At 35.3% G+C, this 20,438-nt stretch overlaps 1 protein-coding gene across 3 annotated transcripts in view; it reads right to left on the bottom strand.

Annotated features, from left to right (window-relative positions):
• Positions 1-439: 439 nt before the first annotated feature.
• The window catches only part of LOC106871830 (tether containing UBX domain for GLUT4), a 145,983-nt gene continuing 125,984 nt past the window's right edge, over positions 440-20,438 (bottom strand). For all 3 annotated transcript variants that reach the window (XM_052967059.1, XM_014918544.2, XM_014918543.2), the window contains exons 17-19: positions 12,919-12,997; positions 5,223-5,365; positions 440-1,475 (exon numbers count right to left, since the gene is read on the bottom strand). In XM_052967059.1, the coding sequence (XP_052823019.1) occupies positions 1,465-1,475; positions 5,223-5,365; positions 12,919-12,997 (233 nt within the window). In that variant the 3' untranslated portion in view covers positions 440-1,464. The remainder of the gene's footprint in view (positions 1,476-5,222; positions 5,366-12,918; positions 12,998-20,438) is intronic.

Here is a 20,438-nt window from a genome sequence, read left to right as displayed (position 1 = left end):
ATATTTTGCCTTTTTTTCTTCAAGTACATAAGCAAGAATTTCATTCCCGAGCAACGCCGGGTGCCTCTGCTAGTATATATATATATATAGTGGTTGGCGTTAGGAAGGGCATCCAACTGTAGAAACTCTGCCAAATCAGATTAGAGCCTAGTATAGCCATCTGGTTCACCAGTCCTCAGTCAAATCATCCAACCCATGCTAGCATGGAAAGCGGACGTTAAACGATGATGATGATATCTGTATGTGAGTGTATGTGAGGGTATTTATATATATATACAATGTATATATATTTATATATATAAACATTCACATGTCAGCATGGAAAATAGATGTTAAATGATGATGATATATATTTTCACTGAAAGATTAACTTATTTATATTCAAGGATAAATTCTTTATAATTTTTGTAGAATACAATTAATCAAACACTTCACAGTCTTGAAGTCCCATTGAAATATTTTATTTCAGTTTATACACTATTAAAAAACATAGCATGTATCCATTCATTTATTTATGACAGGAAAATAGAAATACATTAATTAAAATCTCACAAAAATAACATGATGGGAAAAAAATCAAACAGTTGTATTTGTATTGGTATATATATATATATATATATATATATATATATATATATATATATGCTATCTTAATTAAGTGTCAATGATTAAGTATAATACATATATCTAAGTAATATTTTCACTGGAAGTTGCATATTATAAAGTACAAATTATCTTAACTGTTTTTTTGTTAAAATTGCTGGATCTCAAACTATCATGAATAACGTTATTAAGCATTTTCCTATTGAACTTGATGTCAAATTCTTTATTTGCTTCATGTTATCAAAAAAGTTATTACAATAAGCAGCTTCTGCCGTGTGTGTATGCATATAAATAGTATGGGATGTGAATAGAATATTCATTCTATGTTATGCAAGTAGTTATGTAAAGTATCACAAGGTTCTATTTCTAGAGCTGGAAACACTATATTTGAGAAAAGTCTTTGGTATCTGCAATAATTATCACTTGCTTCTTTTGTTATCATGAACATAATTCATTAACAGTTTATTTTTTATTTCTATTTTTGTAAAATGCCAGCAATTTTAGTCCATAAATAGAAGCTTATTTCTGGGCTAAAACGTCTGAGCTTAACTGAATATCAACAAAGAAAGCAAAAATTATTTTACTCAGTGTACAGTTATTTCTGTTCATTAAAGCAGTAGAAACATGTATAATAATTATAGAAGAGCCTTAAGAACTTCAGAAAAAAAAAAGTAACTAAAACTCACCCTGTGTAATAATAATAATAATAATAATAATAATAATAAAGAAATACCATTACAAAACCAACTTGGTTGGTAAGACTTATGTAACAATTTAATTCATAAAATAGAAATGAAAATATCTCAACTTGTCAGTAAGATATTTTCTAATTAGTTTCAACCATTTTTGCTGGAAGCTGTGTTATTTTTGACCTGGAAGAGTAAAAATAAAAAAATTAAAACTTAATATTAAAGGTCAAATTATAAATACTATTCAGATTCTTATCTTAAATTGTTATTCACTTAATCATTTTCAGAAATCACACTGCTCCCATTGTTCAGTGTTTTCAATAGTTTATTTTATCCTGATTTTCATCCAAAATTTTAAACTGCTCAAGTTTGTATCTAATTTTATCAGAAACAGCTCTACTCCTCTCATAGGCTGGAGAAATTCTCAATTATTTATTCTGTTCCATTTAAGGCAACAAGGAAAACTGTTTGCTCACTTAGTCTATAATTGATGAACATTTTGGCAGTATATGGCTATGAGACTAAATTGTACTTCAAGTCAACATAATTTTTCATCCTTTCACCATTAATAAAGTTATCAAAAAGTTGTAGCTGGTTGCTGGTTTTGTTGAACCCCAGGCCAACTGAAATCAAGCAGTTTATGATCAAAGGCATTCTAACATTGAGTATATTGTGTCTTTAGGGGTATGTAGGACCACATTATCTAGGTTGTTTTTTGATGAAAGAAGAGCAAGATGAGTTGGGTGGGTTTGAACGGAGAGGGTAGGTTGCTTGTTAGTTTAGAAGAGCAGAGGTTATTGCAATGGAGAGATCAGAAAGAGAGAAGAAACAGTATTTCTGTGAGTTAAAGTATCAAGTATATTAGAAAATCTTTGCCAATCATTCAAAATGCCTTTTTGTTTTGGATGTCTGTGTGTGAAGTATTAGTGCTAGCTTCAAACATGTGAACAGGATTCTAATATGGTAGAGGTGAACTATTGATCAGACCTGAAGTATTTTCTAGTCCTGAAATGGAAGCCTAATTTGAAGATGAAATACGCAATGTTATAGACATAGATTGTAAAGTCAAGCATTTGTAGGATGTTTGAAAACCTAAGGACACAGAATGCTTGTGTCACGTAGCCAATTAGAAACAGTGTTTCTTGGGGCTAAATAGTAGTAGTGTTCTTCTCTTTCCTGGGACTGCCACATTAAGTTGGCAACAAAGCATCACTTTATCGTGCTGCTACTGTATAACTCTCTCTGAGAGATTTAGAAATGCAATATTTCTAATTTTGTAGATCAGTGAATTTATTTCACATGAAATTCAATGTTTTCAGCAGCGATTTAGCACCGACAGCTCGCAAAGCCAAGCTACTCCAGACTGATGAAAGGCAACTACCCTGAAACTAGTCTCTGGATGCTGGCTTTGTTGGCTGGAAGTGTTTATTTCCAGTTTGAAAACTTAAGGACACAGAATGCTTATGTCACATAGCCAACTAGAAATGGTGTTTCTTGGGGCTAAATAGCAGTAGCAGTCTTCCCTTTCCTGGGACTGCCACATTAAGTTAGCAACAAACCATCACAATATATATATATATATATATATATATATATGATGGGCTTCTTTCAGTTTCCGTCTTAAAAAATCCACTCTCAAGACTGGTTAGTCTGAGTCTATAGTAGAAGACACTTGCCCAAGGTGCCACACAGAAGGACTGAACCCAGAACCATGTGGTTGGGAAGCAAACTTCTTACCACACAGCCATGCCTTTCTGTAGAACAGGATCTATCCTTCAAAACTGAAAAGAATTTGGTAGACAGGTCACTGGGATGTATTGTTAGAGGTTAATGGGAAGCACAATGTTAGAAGGTTGAAATGATCAAATGAGAATTCACACTTGATGATTATGTACATGTGGTGTTGAAGGAAGTGGTCTAAAAGATAAGAATTAGGAAAGGGATTTTACTGACTATAGAGTTGGAAGTAAGATAGGCAGCAAATGCAGTGGCTTGATCAGCTGGAGAATTACTTTATAGAACCTTTTTTTGGTGAGAGCTGCAAGTAGTAGGATTCTACAAAATCAATAACAATCCTCTTGGCAAGAGACCTGGCTGCAATTTCAGAGATAAGAAATGCATGCCAGGTAATGTAGAAAGAGATATCTTGTTTTCATGATGGGCTGTCAGAAATTCATGATGCAATGATATCCTTGTTAAAAAAAATACAGTGAAGCCAAATTTCTATTATTCAATAGGAAAGATGGAAATACCATGTCAAAACCATACGTACATTCCTCTTGAAAAGTTATAGATCTGACTTTATCAGGGCCCACAGAACTATACAAGAATTATAATAAGTATTTCAAGAATTATTTTATTACATATTTACAATCTAAAGAGGATAAACTGTTGTGATGTTTATACCTTTTCTAAAAGACCATCATTTAACGTCTGTTGTCTATGCTGGCATGGGCTGGATGGTTTGACCAGGGTTGGTAAGCTGGAAGGCTGCACCAGACTCCATTCTTATTTGGCATGGTTTCTATGGCTGCATGCTCTTCCTAATGCCAACCACTCTGAAAGTGTAATGGGTACTTTTACATGCCATCTGTGTGACACCGTTATCTGCCATGACTGCAGTTTTTCTCGGTTTGATGGGTCTTCTTCTCAAGCATGACATAATGCCAAAAGTCTCTGTCATTGTCTCCATGAAGCCCAACATTCAAAAGCAGCTCAGCCACTTTGCCTCTGTGAAGCCCATTGCTTGAAAAGAGCTTTTTATGTGCCACTGGCATGGGTACCAGTTACATGACATCAGCATCAGCCACGACTACAATTTCACTTGGCTTGATGGGTCTTCTCAAGCACAGCATATTGCCAAAGGTCTCAGTCACTAGTCATTGCCCAAAGTTCAAAGATCGTTCTTCACCACCTCGTCTTATGTCTTCCTGGGCCTACCTCTACTACAGGTTCCTTCTATGGTTAGAGATTGGCACTTCTTTACACAGCTGTCCACATCCATACACATCATGTGACCATATCAGCACAGTTGTCTCTCTTGCACACCACATCTGATGCCTCTTATGCCTAACTTTTCTCTCAAGATGCTTACACTCTGTCAAACATGCACACTGACATTGCACATCTGCAAAGCATACTGGCTTTATTTCTTTCAAGCCTATGCATGTCCTCAGCTGTCACAGCTCATGTTTCACTGCCATGTAGTATAGCTGTTCGCACACAGGCATGCACCATACAATCTGCCTTTCACTCAGAGAGAGGCCCTTTGTTGCCAGCAGAGGTAGGAGCTCTCTGAACTTTGCCTAGCCTAATCTTATTCTCACAGCTACGCTCTTGGAGCATCCACCTCTGCTACTAACTTGGTCACCTAGATAATGGAAGCTGTCTACTACCTCTAGCTTACCTGCTGACAGTTGATGGAGTTTATTTTCTATACATTTTTGGTGTTTATTGTATCTGTGCATCTTCCACATACGAAAGCTATTTTCCCTGTTAACCTTCCTCTGATATTGCTGCACCTTTTATGTGCCCAAACCTTACATCAGGTGCATCTTATGGAGTTTCTACCTACGCCTTTTCTACAGATCAAGAAGGGATTTGTGATTTGTCTGCCTTCCTACTTACTAAAAGACTTGGGTTTTTGCTCAGTTAATTCTAAGGCCCTTCGATTCCAGATCTTGCTTCCATACCTGGAACTTCTCTAGTTCTGGTAGTGATTCAGCTATAAGAGCCTTTTCTAAAAGATATTAGCAATGAAAGTGAAATGAAAGCTAAATAATAAACACAAAACACTAGGTGTTTTACTTTTGTTTTATGTCACTTGCTACAGGAAAGTTCAGATAGTATCTACTTAACACTGGACTTGTTGCTATATATGCACATTCTAGAAAATGACAAATGCTTGAAATTTCATACATGAAAACTTACCCAGTTTGAACCATTTGGGAACAAAATTCTTAAAATTTTGAGACCCTGATGGCTTTGGAGTAGATGTCTTGGGCGTTGATGGAGTTTCTTGAGAAGTAGAAGGTTGAGGAGGCTTGTATGAAACAGTTTCTTTTGTATTATTTCTACAAAGAATAGATAATTTTCAGTGAATGGTTAAATATTTATTGAAATGTATCTGAACCACGAAATAAAATCAACTGCATATCAAGCACCTTGGCCTAAGAAGGTCATGATCAATGCCCTTCTCTTCTGACTAACACACACACAAGTAAAAATAGTAAACAATTTACACACTAGAGAAATTGAAATGCTTGTGAGTACAAATCTAATGAAGAGTGGAAACCTGAAACATGTTAGAAAATGGTAAAATATTTATTTTGTTTATTTCCCTTTTAGAAGACCAATTTTCCTTTTCATTTTCTATACAAAAGTCCAATCTTTTGAACACAAACTTTTACTCTAATGACAATCTCACATTCATCCTTCCATTACGTAGCAATTCAAAAGATATCTAATCTCTTTAAACCATAAATTTAACTAGTTTTCAGTTAAAAGTTATACTGTGGCGTCCTTAGGCAGAGGTTCTCAACCATTTTTTGCCTATGAACCCCTTTGATTCCTATTTCACTCATGTGGACCCTCATAGCTATTTGATGTTTAAGAAATCCCATTATATTTTTATACTTAAATATTAGAAATTGTACAAAAATTTTATAATTATAAGCATAATTACAATTAGGGTTCAGCAAAATTGCTTCACCACATACCAAAATTTAGAAATAGCAGTTAAAATACTATTCCACTACCATAAGATATCTCCCAGACAGCAATACTCACAACTCACCTTGGCAAAGAGAAGAAGTAACAAATCCACCCGGCTTTGATCAACTATATACACGTTTCTGGATTAAAGAGATGTAAAATATCATTTTTACTCACTTATTTCCGTCTTGAGTATAGTATTTCAATTATGAATTTGACAGTACTAATAATTAAAATATGTATTCGACCAAGCGCCATCGAACAGCTCATATCCAAAAACCAGTACTTCCGAATTTATATAGACAGGTGAGAACTTGCATTCTTCCCCAATCACCCATGTGTGCTATGAGTAATCCTGCAGAAACTGCAGTTTACTATCAGGGAGTGAATTATATTATCATATATGATAATGATATGATAATATATATGATAATATAATTCACTCCTTGATAGTAAACTGCAGTTTCTGCGGGATTACTCATAGCACACGTGGGTGATTGGGGAAGAATGTGAGTTCTCACTTGTCTATATAAATTCGAAAGTGCTGGTTTTTGGATATGAGCTGTTCGATGGCGCTTGGTTGAATACATATTTTAATTATTAGTACTGTCAAATTTATAATTGAAATACTATACTGAAGACGGAAATAAGTGAGTAAAAATGATATTTTACATCTCTTTAATCCAGAAACACATATATAGTTGATCAAAGCCGGGTGGATTCGTTATTTATTCTCTTTGCCTGCGTGAGTTGGGAATATTTCTGTCTGGGAGATATCTTATGGTAGTGGAATAGTATTTTAACTGCTATTTCTAAATTTCGGTATGTGGTGAAGCAATTTTGCTGAACCCTAATTATAATTATAAAACTTTTGTATAAGTTTACCGATAATGGTTCTTTTAACATACCAAACTACTTGGTAAAATTATTAATTATCAATTAATTAATTTTACCCTTTATTATTATTATCGATAATATTAGAAATTGTATTTTAAAAAAAATTGTTAAAATATTTTGTGTGCTGTATAAATATAACCAGATTATTACACATAAATTTTAACAACAAAATCTTATATGGACCTCAGTTAAGAAATTCTGGACTAAGGTATGTTATCTGATAAGGAGAGACCCCCACCTAACAGGAAAAATGGGTTGTCATAATTGGAATGTCTTTGATCATAAGTCTACTGAATCAAGACTGATCTGGTGGTTAACCAACAAGAAACTGAAACTAAATTTCATTATCATCAACATTTAACGTGTTTTTCATGCTTTACTCTTAATATTTTTTCACTTTTCTTGTAGATCTACTCTGGAATGCTGGTATCCTTTAAAGGGTTGGTGCATCTGTTTGGTGCCACCTGTCTGGTGTTGATTTGAAGCAGACTTATTTTGACACCAGATGTTTTTATGTCTCTCTTGTTTATGTGAGTGAATATATTTCTCCTTATGTGTACAAGGAGAAGGGAAAGTGTTTTTGGTCAGTTGTGTTCAATTAATAAATTGTAATGTCTCACTTACTGTATGTGTATATTTCTGTGTGTGTGTGTGTGTGTGTGTGTGTGTATTTCTGTGTGTGTTTTCCAGTATCAAAGAGCAGTCAGCAAAACAAGTTCAATGTCCAGTCAGCATTACCAAATTGCCAATGTTCAAACATCTGTGTCTTAGTTGTCAAATTCTGACTTTTGAAAGTGGTGTTTTCTTTTATGGCTGGACATTCATTCTGCCCCCCATTTAACCCTTTTAAATTAAATTGGCCATATCTGGCCAAAATATTCTGCCTGTTTTATCTCCAAATGGTCCTATCTGGCCTTTCACACCTACTGTACAGTGCCATTTTAAACATCAACAATCACATCATTGGAATCTCAAAGCTATGAAATAATGCATGATTAATTTTAAATGATGTGAATACATAAGCATTACATTTGACAAAGTAAAATGAATGCTAAAGTGTTAATCTAACAAGTACTGTGTCTTATATTTGCTTAAGTTCATAAGCTACAGTCAGCTGGTTTCAGACATTCATTACTTTGTTAATTCATACTTTTGTAAATTTTTATTCAAATTTTAATGTAAATGATATTAGATGTACAAAATTGTGAAGAACTATCTAGCCCTTCCTTTTATTTTGTTAACAGAACTTTTGTTTTCATAATTATTTGAACCTGTTTTTCATTGGAATCTTAATTTTATCCTAGGCTAAAATAATTGTCAGTTTAGATTATATAAATAAACCACATTCCAATTTTATTTTTTCAACAAATTCGAATTGGAATAGTGAAAAAGTTTTGGTCTGTTTATTTCTTCTTTTTCAAAGAATATTTATCACTGATTCTACAGGAATATCTGAGAATTATACAGTTTTTCTATGTTGAAACAGTAGCCAAATTTTAACAGAATTGATAGACTTCAAAAATAGTTTTCTGTTAGTTACTAAACAAATTATATCTTAATATGAATAAATATTGTTTTTTCACAATCACAAACATTTATCTTCCTATTCTTAAAGAAAATTGTAACCTTTTTTGGGGGGTGGGGGGCATTTTTAATGTCAAAATGGATTGTGTGGGTTTTTAAAATCACTTATCTCCAACATACTAGCAACTCATCATCATCATTAACATCACCATGTCCACTTTCCATGCCGGCATGGGTTGCAAGGTTTCGTAGGAGCAAAAGACTGCACCAGGGTTCACTGTCTGTTTTGGCATGGTTTTTATGGCTGGATGCCCTTCCTAACACTAACCAACCTGCAGAGTGGACTGAGTGCTTTTTATGTGGCACCAGCACAGGTGAGGTCAGTTTTGGCATGTTTTTTTTTACAGTTGGATGCTTTTTCAAATGCCAACCACTTTACAGTGTGCAGTGGATGCTTTTTATGAGGTACCAACACTGGTAGGATCAACAAGACAAAGATCCTTTGAGAGGGGACGTAGCATTGGAGGTGATCTTGTACATCAGATGATGAAAGGTTAGAGTGTGACAGTAATGGGTGTGTTGCTGTATCATTGACAGAGCAACAGAAGTTATTCAGTCAGAGAGAGAGAAGGGGTGATTAAGATTGAGGTCAGTAATGGGTGTGTTGCTGTATCATTGACTGTTGTTTAACTTCCCAGTCAGATTTGATTACACAGACTTATGATCAAAAGCATTCTAGTTGCAACCATCATATTTTGTTATTACATTTGTCGCCTTTATTTAACAGTCCATCCCCAACCAATTTCAGAGACTCTGAAAAATGATTGTTGTCAAAACAAAGATTGCTGTAGTTTAAATTTTAATTATCTTCTGTGAAACATACATGTTTATTAATAGAATAAATTTGTGAGGTATCTAGACTTATTCTATAAAGGACAAGCCTTCATTGGTAATAAGGCCACAAATTAATAGGGAAAAAGAGTTGAATTCACTGTTATTTCTTTTATCAACTCTAGAGAAATACATCAAAATTAACCACATTGGATCTTGAACTCAGAACATGGAAGGATAAAGCTAAATATGGCAAAATAGTTAGCTTGACCCTGCCTTTTCTATCACTCCACAGATCACTGATTTCTTATATAATGATTTTTTAACAATGATGCATGGCCATAAATTTGAGATTAGAGTGAAGTTAATTAAACTGACCTAAGAATTTAACAATTCTGCCAATCCGCTATTTTTGTTGTTTAACATTGAGAAAAAATTGTTCTAAACCCAACAAAGACAATCAGAATATCAAGGAACAAATTTCACACAAGACATTAAGAATAACTGCATACCATTTTTTTAGAAGTTAAAAAAATGGTCCCCAAAAAAACCAAAACAAAAAGACTGAATTTTACTTGAGAAAGCATTGGAAATCTATCAAAAACATTGATTGGTAGTCAATGACAAAATTTGTGCCACAGAAAATCTAGTGATAATGGTACACCAGTGCCGGTAGTTAATTCAGGAAATTTTTGTCAGCATTTTTTGTGGGGGTTATTAGTTTAAATATTAGAGCATGTGTGAATAAGGTGAATATTAGAGTTATACTCAACCACAGCACTGCTACAGGTTTTTATAAATTTATGATGGGATGTATGTGCTTGAAAGACAAAACTAGAGGCTGTGAACATACTGACTGAATCTAACATTTTGAGATTATGGATTATATGTTCACTGAAGAGATCTTTTTCTTATGTAGGTAAGAGAGATGGTGATTTGGTTAAATAAAGCTGGCCAGCACCCTTTGCCATTATAATCCTGCTTCATTCTGATGCAAACCAAGGACGAGATCCTTGGTTCAGCAAAGAATTATGTATCAAAGATTCTATAGTGACAAAGTCAATGATAGTTGGTTACTAAGAGGAGGGCTATAAATTCTGTCACTGAAGCTGTAGTGAAGGCCATGAAGTAGCTTGGATAAAGATCAGTGGTTTGCTGTTATAGGGATGCAAGCTGGGACTTGATCAACTCTGGTTGAATCAACTAGATGAGGGGTCTGATGTTGGAAGACCTGAAATTCTCTGAGACTCTGAAAACATCACTGACAATGCATCCCAGAGCATCCAAAAGATGTATCTTAAAACTACAGCTACATACTCAGCTGTTTGAGGTTAATTTTAATACAGTCCCCCACCTCAGAAGCCCTCACAATAGAGTGGCTGTAAAGCCATATGACTGAAGAAGATGTGCTTATCCAGGCATTATAAAATCTACATACTAAAACTCTTCTGCTACCTATGAGGACTAAAATTATGATGATATTGGTTGGAAAATGAAAAACAAAATATGATTTGAAAATAAAATATAACAAGATAAATTTCTCATTTCACTGAACACTGCACCATATTTAGAAATATGCTGTATGTCAAGTGGAAGATTATACTGTACCATTTGAGCAGGCTGGAGCATACACACTGCACCAATTATAGTGGTAGGCCTTCTTTGTTGACACAGTTTGATTAACATAAATGCCGTAGTGACCAAGCAATAAACTGATAACAGAGTATAAAAATATTGACAGCCTGATACAGTTTTGTTAGTATTTGCTCACCTCTTCCAGCTAGCAACACTAATAACCAGTTATCAAGGTTTACAAACATTCTTCAATATAGCAGTCTCATTCAACTTCTTTCCTTTGGCTGTAAGCCATTCCTCCCTTTTATTCAACCCTTTTCCTTGACTCACCAACTGGACAATATTGACTTGAACTACCATACCAGACCTGTTATCTGAACAATATCTTAAGTTTCCATGAACATTTAGTTAGCTACACCATGTAACCCAATCTTGACAGTAATAATGGCACCACCATTTTGTATTTTGTTTACAATAATTAATGACAAATTCAAATTACGGAAATTATCCCTGAGTTTGGAATTACACAGAGTAATCTAAACTCAACTAAATGTTCACAGTAGCTTGAGATATTAATCCTTTAGCATTTAAACTGGCTATATCAGGCCAAAATATTCTACCAGTTTTATGTTCAAACTGGCTATATCTGGTCTCTCACCCTTACCTTACATTTGACAGAGAAATCTGAAGGGTAAAAGGTCAATTATCTTAATTTCAGATTATCCATTGTTGAAGTAACAGAGGTTTGACTCTAAGTATGATATGGTAGTTCAACTTGATATTGTCCAGTTGGTATGTCAAGGAAAAGAGATGAGTGAAAAGGAGGAATGACTATGAGCAAATAGAGAAAAGTTGAATAAGACAGCTATGCTATATTGAAGTAATGTTTACAGTCCCTAATGAATGTGGTCATTACTATTGCTATCTAGAGGGGGATGGGTGCTGACAAGACAGTGAATGACTGCAAATATTTTTATACTCTGAAGGCAGCAAGGTGGCAGAATTGTTAGCACACTGGGAAAAAGGCTCAGCAGCATTTTGTCTGTCTTTATATTCTGAGTTCAAATACTGCCAAGGCCAACTTTGCCTGTCATTCTTTTGGGATTGCTAAAATAAGTACCAGTTGAGTACTGGGGTCAATGTAATCGACTTAGCCCCTCACCCAAAATTGCTGACCTTGTACCAAAATTTGAAACAGTAATGCAGTGAGCTGGAGCTGGAAGAATTGTTAGCGTCCCAGGCAAAATGCTTAACAGTATTTTGTCTGTCTTTATGTTATGAGTTCAAATTCCACCTAAGTCAACTTTGCCTTTCATCCTCTCAGGGTCAATAAAATAAGTACCAGTTGAGCACTGGGGTTGATGTAACTGACTCAGCCCCTCTCCTGAAATTGCCAGCCTTGTGCCAAAATTTAAAACCAATATTTTCATACTCTGTTATAAGCTAATTGTTATATAAAGAGGTTTTACAGTTGTGTGATGATCCCATCTTTAGTTTATAATCATTATAAAAGTCCTGCATATTGGTCACTCTACCACTTTGATCTCGGTTATTTTAAGGGGCAAAACTACCTCAAGCAACAATGACCAACTTCTACCCCAAAGAATTATTTACATAAAACCAAGCAGTGCCAAAATCTATGAACTTATGCAGATACAAATGCATTCTTGCATGCAGATACAAATGAATGCATGCATGCATGCATCTTGCATGAATGCATGCATGCAGATACAAATGCATTCAACCATGCTGCCTTGAATCTTCAATTCCATATTTTTTATTTAAGCAGAGAATGGTAATTTATTTGTAACATGAATTTTTAAGTAATGTCTAATGTAAGTATACATTTTATCAATTCAATGATAGGAACTCTGTAAAGAGACACTTTATGTAATTATGTTGAATGTCTTGTTTTTGTATATGATCATGCCAGTTATCCAAAATGAATACTCCCTTCCTGTCTCCTTCAGATAATTGAGATCTAACCATTTAGAGTTCATAATTGACGAGGATCTAATGACTAAGGATGTAAATCATAACAACAAATTTTAAATCATAAATTTATATTTTCAAAAACATCACTTACGTTTCTGAATATGGAAAGCTATTATCTATATCCTTTTTGCATGTAACATGAGCTGACAAATCAGCTTTTAAAAAAGGAGCTGCAAATAAAAAAAAGAAAAGATATTATAAAAATACAGAAAATTACTTAATTGAGAAACTGAAGTAAAAAAGCTTTTAATAGACACATAAAAAAAAGTTGAACTATTAACCTATCAACTCTATATAACACAGTATTTCTGTAAACGGAGAGCTACTTATCTGGGGGATGACAACAAGTTATGACACATTAGACAGCCTGTTGATAAGTAGTAAATCATGACAGAAATAGGAGTTAAGATTATTTGCCAACATAACATGGCAGTCCTGGTTTAGGACGAATGTTGCTGTAATTTAGCCCCAGGAGACACTGTCTCCAGCTGGTTAAACGCCATGATCTGTGTCCTTATATTTTTGAACAAGGGAATCTAGCACCCCCACTCAGCTCAAAACAATACCTGTGTATTGCGATTTCCAGGTTATTTCCCTTCATCAGCTCAGAAGGGAAATAACCCGAAAATCGCAATACACAGATATTGTTTTGAGCTGAGTGGGGGTGCTAGATTCCCTTGTTCAAAAATATAAGGACACAGATCATGGCGTATAGCCAGCTGGTGATGATGTCTCCTGGGGCTAAATTACAGCAATATTCGTCCTAAACCAGGACTGCCATGTTATGTTGGCAAATAATCTTTACTCCAAAGTACTGTTGCTGAATATCTCTCATTGTGAGATTTACAAATAGTAATTTTTTTGATATGACAGAAATAGTTTGTAAATTAGAGTTAAACAACTGAGAAATTAGCATTATGATAGTTAAAATTTCTCATATTTCTTGCTGCAAAAATAGCATCAACAATAATGTGAGTAATAATGTAAAATAAAAGTCAGTTGAATCAAATCTAGTACCTAACTGGTAATTTTAGCAGAGGACTGCATATTTCTTAATAGTAAATATAATCAGCTGAATGAACCCCAGTGCTTGATTAGTAAATTTAGCAGAGGGCCACATATTTTGTGAGCAATAATGTATATAGTCAATTGAATCAAAACCCAGTAGCTCACTGGTAATTATTTTCTTTGTCAACTCCAGTGAGATTTGAACATAGAACATAAAGGTTCATAACTAAACACTGTTAAGGTACTCTGTTGTTTCTGCTATCCAAGTCTTTTTTAACAGATTAACATTGCATATCCAGTAGATTATAATTATCTAATTAGTGTACGTACAGTCCAGAAGTATCCATACATATTATATAATTCTTATTGAAATCGAGTTAAATTGGACACTAAACTTCCACTTGCGAAGACCTGTTGAGGCAAGTGAAATCGAAATCGAGTTAAATTTGACGACTGACACCCATGCCAATGTCATCTCCCTCATTGGACACGAAACTCAGCTTGCGAAGACTTATTGGAGCAAGCGAAAGCGAAATTGTGATGGCATCTGTGCCCAGCGACACCTTTCTGGCACTTGTGCCTGCGGCATGTGTAAGGACTTTCGAGCGAGATCGTTGCCAGTGCCCCTGGACTGGCTCTTGTGCGGGTGGCACATGAAATACACCATTTTGAGCGTGGCCGTTGCCAGTACCGCCTAACTGGCCTTCGTGCCGGTGGCACGTAAAAGCACCCACTACACTCTCTGAGTGGTTGACGTTAGGAAGGGCATCCAGCAGTAGAAACTCTGCCAAATCAGATTGGAGCCTGGTGTAGCCATCTGGTTTCACCAGTCCTCAGTCAAATCGTCCAACCTATGCTAGCATGGAAAGCGGATGTTAAATGACGATGATGATGATGATGATACCTATGTAAAATCCTCTACCCTTGGCTCAGTGAGAGAGATCTGGTTTCTAGCAACAGTAATATTTCATAACACAACTTTTATCCCTCCCTTAATTCCAGTACTGCCACCTACACCTTGCTCTTAGCAAAAATCATTGTCCAGTTTAATATCATAATCTAAACTTTAGTAGAGTCCATTCTATTGTAACTATTTAGTGCAGATATTCAGTTTCTCATACCAAGAATCATGAGCACTGTGCTTGCACTTTGGACTACAAACATATTCCCTACAAAAAAAGCAACAAAAAAACAAAACATCACCCTTGATGCTATGATTAACGTAATTAATTATATGATTAATGCAATTAACTATTTCTAGGATATAACCCCTTAAGCATTTAAAACCAGCCATATCCAGTCGAAATATTCTACCTGTTTTCAAACTGGTTAAATGTCTCTCACACCGATCATACAACATCATTCTAAAAATTAACAGTTACTGCATCAAAATTTCTAAGCTATGAGATAATGCATGATTAATTCAAAACTGTGAATAAATAAGAATTACTTCTGGCAGAATAATGTGAATGCTAAAGGGTTAAATGTCTTTTTTTAGCCCAGTGTAGCCGTAGCATATAAAGAGAAGGTTTCCTTATACAGTTCCGTCTGGAAAGCAAAATCTTGTGGCTAATACAAATATCTTGTGATTAAAATAATTTATTGCAATTGCAACAAATAAAAACTACAGCTATTATTATTATTTTTTATTTAAGTTACACAGGTGAAAGCTCAATGCCTGCAATTCTTTCCTCCAGACGAGATCTGGAGAGAATACTTTGGCAGAGTAAACTCTGCCAAAGGCATCCCATGGCCAGCTAGTGGTGTTAAATTGGTTGACAGATTAAGCCTGCAGACCAGTGTTTCTCAACCTTTTTACCCTTGCGTAGTGGGATTGAACTCCAAACTATGCAGCTATGAAGCAAACCTGTTAACAATACAATTAGTACAAATTTATTGAGAAGAGATATAGTCCTTTTAATAATAGTCTCTGGTTTAGGCACAAGGTTCTCGATTTAAGGAGATGGGTTACTCATTGCCATGGATCCTAGGACTTGATTGGTACTTTATTTTATTTTATAGTAACCTCAGTAGCATGTGAAAGCAGGACACAAGTAGCCCTTTTTTTTTTTACAACACTAATACACTAGAAATTTATTTATGTTTTTTTTTTACTTTTATTTTTAAAAAATTATTCATCAGTCTGATCTATAACCTTTCACTTCTTATTGTTTTCCCTTGAATACATTCTATAATTACAATACTCTTCCCAATCCTATTTCTTCTATGTCACTGTAACAACTTTTCAAGTTGTCTACCTCTCTAAAACTCAACCTTGACCAATCACATGCTTAAAAGTCTACCACTCCCTCATCATCTCATTTAGCTAGCTTGGATTTGTGCCACTCCCAGGGCAAACTTAATCACAATACATCCAACTGAAATTACATTCAATTAAATCACCACTCCTCTATCAACACCCTTACAATTTCTAAAGGTTTATTAAAAAACTTCCTGTCTTTACAATCAATCACCATTCTAACAACAAATTTCTGCAATCCCAACAAGAGAAATCTTTTACCTCAGTGGTTCTCAAACGGGGTTCTATATAAGTTTTTTGGGGGTCCACACAAGCAAAATACAAAATTGGGGATGCACAGTAGTATATTAAGGGTCCATGAAAAAAATTTCCTTTAGCTATATTTATAGCAAAAACAGCTAGACTGCTTTCTCTAATGTTTTTCATAGTTCAACCTACACAGGTTAATGTGTGAAAAACAGAAAAAGAACTCTGAAAGAAGTTTCCTTAAAACTAGTTTTTAGACATTGAATGGCAATGGGGATCCACTAAAGTAAAATAGTAATCAAAGGAGTTCACAAGTAAAAAAAAGATTGTGAAGTGCTGTTCTATATGGTCTACTGACCTATTAGAAATAGTACTCAAATCTCTCTCAAATCATATCACAACATTGCGTAAACGAACAAGTTGGATAATGTAATTCTGGGTCCCTTACACATACACGAAAATGATAGAATTCTTTTGATTACAAGTCTGCTAGATCAGGATTGATATGGGACTAAATAACAATCACAGATACCAGTAAAATCTTTGATTTAATTCCAGATTCAGAAGTTTATGTAACCCTATTTAATTAGCTAAATACTTCTTGAGACGTGTTGACAATTAATATAACAACAGAGTCTCCAAGATCCATGACTACTGAAAAAGAATGACAAGATTCTGTTCCGCTAACTCCACCCTCTACACACTCACACGAACGACTTTACTAATGCAACCATACATCATTCTCTGTTGACAGCATACTGATTATTTCTTCATACAGCTTCTTGGGCATAGCAACAAAAACTCAAACTAGAATCTTAACTCCAGAAAATCTATACAATCTATACAACTACACCAATACACTAAATATATAGGAACTAGGCGTAGGAGTGGCTGTGTGGTAAGTAGCTTGCTTACCAACCACATGGTTCCGGGTTCAGTCCTACTGCGTGGCACCTTGGGCAAGTGTCTTCTACTATAGCCTTGGGCCGACCAAAGCCTTGTGAGTGGATTTGGTAGACAGAAACTGAAAGAAGCCCGTCGTATATATGTATATGTGTGTGTGTGTGTTTGTGTGTCTGTGTTTGTCCCCCAACATCGCTTGACAACCGATGTTGGTGTGTTTACGTCCCCATAACTTAGCGGTTCAGCAAAACAGACCGATAGAATAAGTACTAGGCTTCCAAAGAATAAGTCCTGGGGTTGATTCGCTCGACTAAAGGCGGTGCTCCAGCATGGCCACAGTCAAATGACTGAAACAAGTAAAAGATTAAAAGATTAAAGATCTATCACCCAGCTTAACACTACTGCTTGGATAAATTCCTCCAACCAGTCTCTAAGGCTCTGAGAGGGGTCATGAGCACTGCCTTTCATTATTTGACTAAATGATATATATATATATATATATATATATATATATATATATATACATATCATGGACATGCTGGCTCTGCCAAGATGCATACTGTTTCTGACACAAGCTATAAAGATCTAAGAAAAAGTGGTGGTTTCCATGTTATAACAGGCTGCACACATACCAGACATATCAACTACCTACACAATGAAATAAAAGTATTAAAAGTGTTAAGACTGTTTAGGCATCTGAAGCATGCAGGTCGTGTCTGTTGTTTGCTTTCTATATCTTATCTGTTCACACCAGTAAACACACTGGAACAATAACATGAAACCATAAAATATATTAAAAAAAAATTTAATCACCTGTTGTCACATTTTCCACACAGTTTATTCAACCAAAACTTTAAGATCATTTAGGCATCTGAGGCTTATAATTTATGTCCGCTGCATATTCCAACTCACTCAGCCCCTATAACATTATCTATTCACACAAAATATCAATGGAACAATACTATGAAACAGTAATGACTCCTGAGACTTAATACAGCACATTTTTTTTTTTTTTTTTTATAATCTTTTACATGTTTCATTCATTAGACTGCAGCCATGCTGGGGCACCACCATGAAGAACTTTTAGTTCAATGAATTGACCCCAGTACTTATTTTTTTGGTCTCTTTTACTGGCCTGCTAAGTTACAGGGACATAAACAAACCAACAGCTGTTGTCAAATGGCAGTAGAAGACACACACACACCCACGTAATATATTAAAATCTGATTTATAATTTCAATTTGTTTACATTTTAGGCATGCGTTGAATGCAAGGCATTGAATGCAGGAAATACCATTGCTATGAAACCATCCTTAAAAAAAAAAAAGACAATTTTTTTTATGTTGTTGTTGTTTCACCTCAGGTCACATAGTATTGAGCAGATCCACAATGAAAGGTATTTCAGCTGAAACCATCCCATCTTTCATTCAAACAGTACACATACAGCAATATTATCCTATGGGTCCTTCTTTTCTAAGACAGTAGGGGTAAGATTTGAGGGAGGTTTGGCTGTCATTTATAGCAGACCAAGTGACCATATAGTCACATGTTTAGCTAATTTTATTCAATGTTGTCTAGCCTCAGGTCAGACATGACTGAGGAGACTTATGATCAAAAACATTCCAGTTATCCAGATGCAACTTTTGTTTTGTGAATATATAGGCACAAGCATAGCTTGTGGTCTCGCTGCATGGTACCTTGGGCAGATGTTTTCTACTATAGCCCCAGGCTGACCAAAGACTTGTGAGTGGTTTTAGTAGATTGAAACTATGTAGTAGCCTCTGTGTGTGTGTGTCTCCCTAAACCACTTGACAACATTTTAAGTAGTGATCCAGCATGGCTGCAGTCCAATGACTGAAACAAGATAAGAGATACATCATCCAATATGTCCTTTTTTGAACATAGTGGAGTTAATCTGAGAGCAATATGGCTGATATTTCTAACAGATTGAATGACCACAAGATGCCCTAGTAATGGCATGTCACATTTGAGGTTGATTTTGGTTTTCAACTTGGCTTGTTCATTTATGCAGATTCATTCAGTATACATTCTTTTCAAAGATACAATTACAATTTTAAAAAAAACAACAGGTGATAACAAATACAAATTTAAGGTAGTTTCTCCAACTAACAGAAAAATTTTAATTAAGTCTTTGCACATGGTATTTACTACATCACTAATTTATGTCAATGGCCCATTTGAATTACTCCCCTTAGATCATTTTATTTATCAAAATAAAAAATGCAAATTATAATTCTTTTTCTATGTGTAAATATCTTTGTCAATTGATCAATGTTAGCTTATACTATACTGAAGAAGTCTAATAGACCAAAATAAGTCTATAATTATGTCCTTGCTGACTAAGATCAGACTTCTCTTCCCTTAAACATGTAAATAAAATTTGAAAGATTAATTCTTAATTACTTAAAATTATTTCTGCTTTCTTTTGAAAGCAGTAAATAAATGCTAATACGTCATTGCTTTCTTTTCCCAAGTAAGGGAGGAATTTTGGTTAGGTGTAGGCATGGCTGTGAGGTGAAGAAGCTTGCTTTGCAACCATTTGGTTTTGAATTGCCCCACAGTGCAGCATCTTGGGGAAAAATGTCTTTACTATAGCCCTGAGCTGACCAATGAATTATAAGTGAATTTGGTAGACAGAAACTATGTGGAAGCTCACAGTGTGTGTATGTGTGTGTGTGTGTGTGTGCATGTGCACACACGTGTGTATATAAATATATACATAGTCGTAGGAGTGGCTGTGTGGTAAGTAGCTTGCTTACGAACCACATGGTTTCGGATTCAGTCCCACTGCGTGACACCTTGGGCAAGTGTCTTCAACTATAGCTTTGAGCCAACCAAAGCCTTCATCATCATCATCATTTAACGTCCGCTTTCCATGCTAGCATGGGTTGGACGATTTGAGTGGGAACTGGTGAACCAGATGGCTACACCAGACTCCAATCTGATTTGGCAGAGTTTCTACAGCTGGATGCCCTTCCTAACGCCAACCACTCCAAGAGTGTAGTGGGTGCTTTTTACGTGCTACCGGCACAAGGGCCAGTCTGGCGGTACTGGCAACGGCCACACTCAAATGGTGTTTTTTTACGTGCCACCTGCACAGGAGTCAGTCCAATGTTTTGTTCGCATCCATCGGCACGAGTGCCAGTAAGGCGAAGTTGGAAACGATCGCGCTC

This window comes from Octopus bimaculoides, chromosome 4 (assembly GCF_001194135.2).
Source record: "Octopus bimaculoides isolate UCB-OBI-ISO-001 chromosome 4, ASM119413v2, whole genome shotgun sequence".
NCBI lineage: Eukaryota > Metazoa > Mollusca > Cephalopoda > Octopoda > Octopodidae > Octopus > Octopus bimaculoides.
This window is presented reverse-complemented; position numbering and strand designations above follow the sequence as displayed.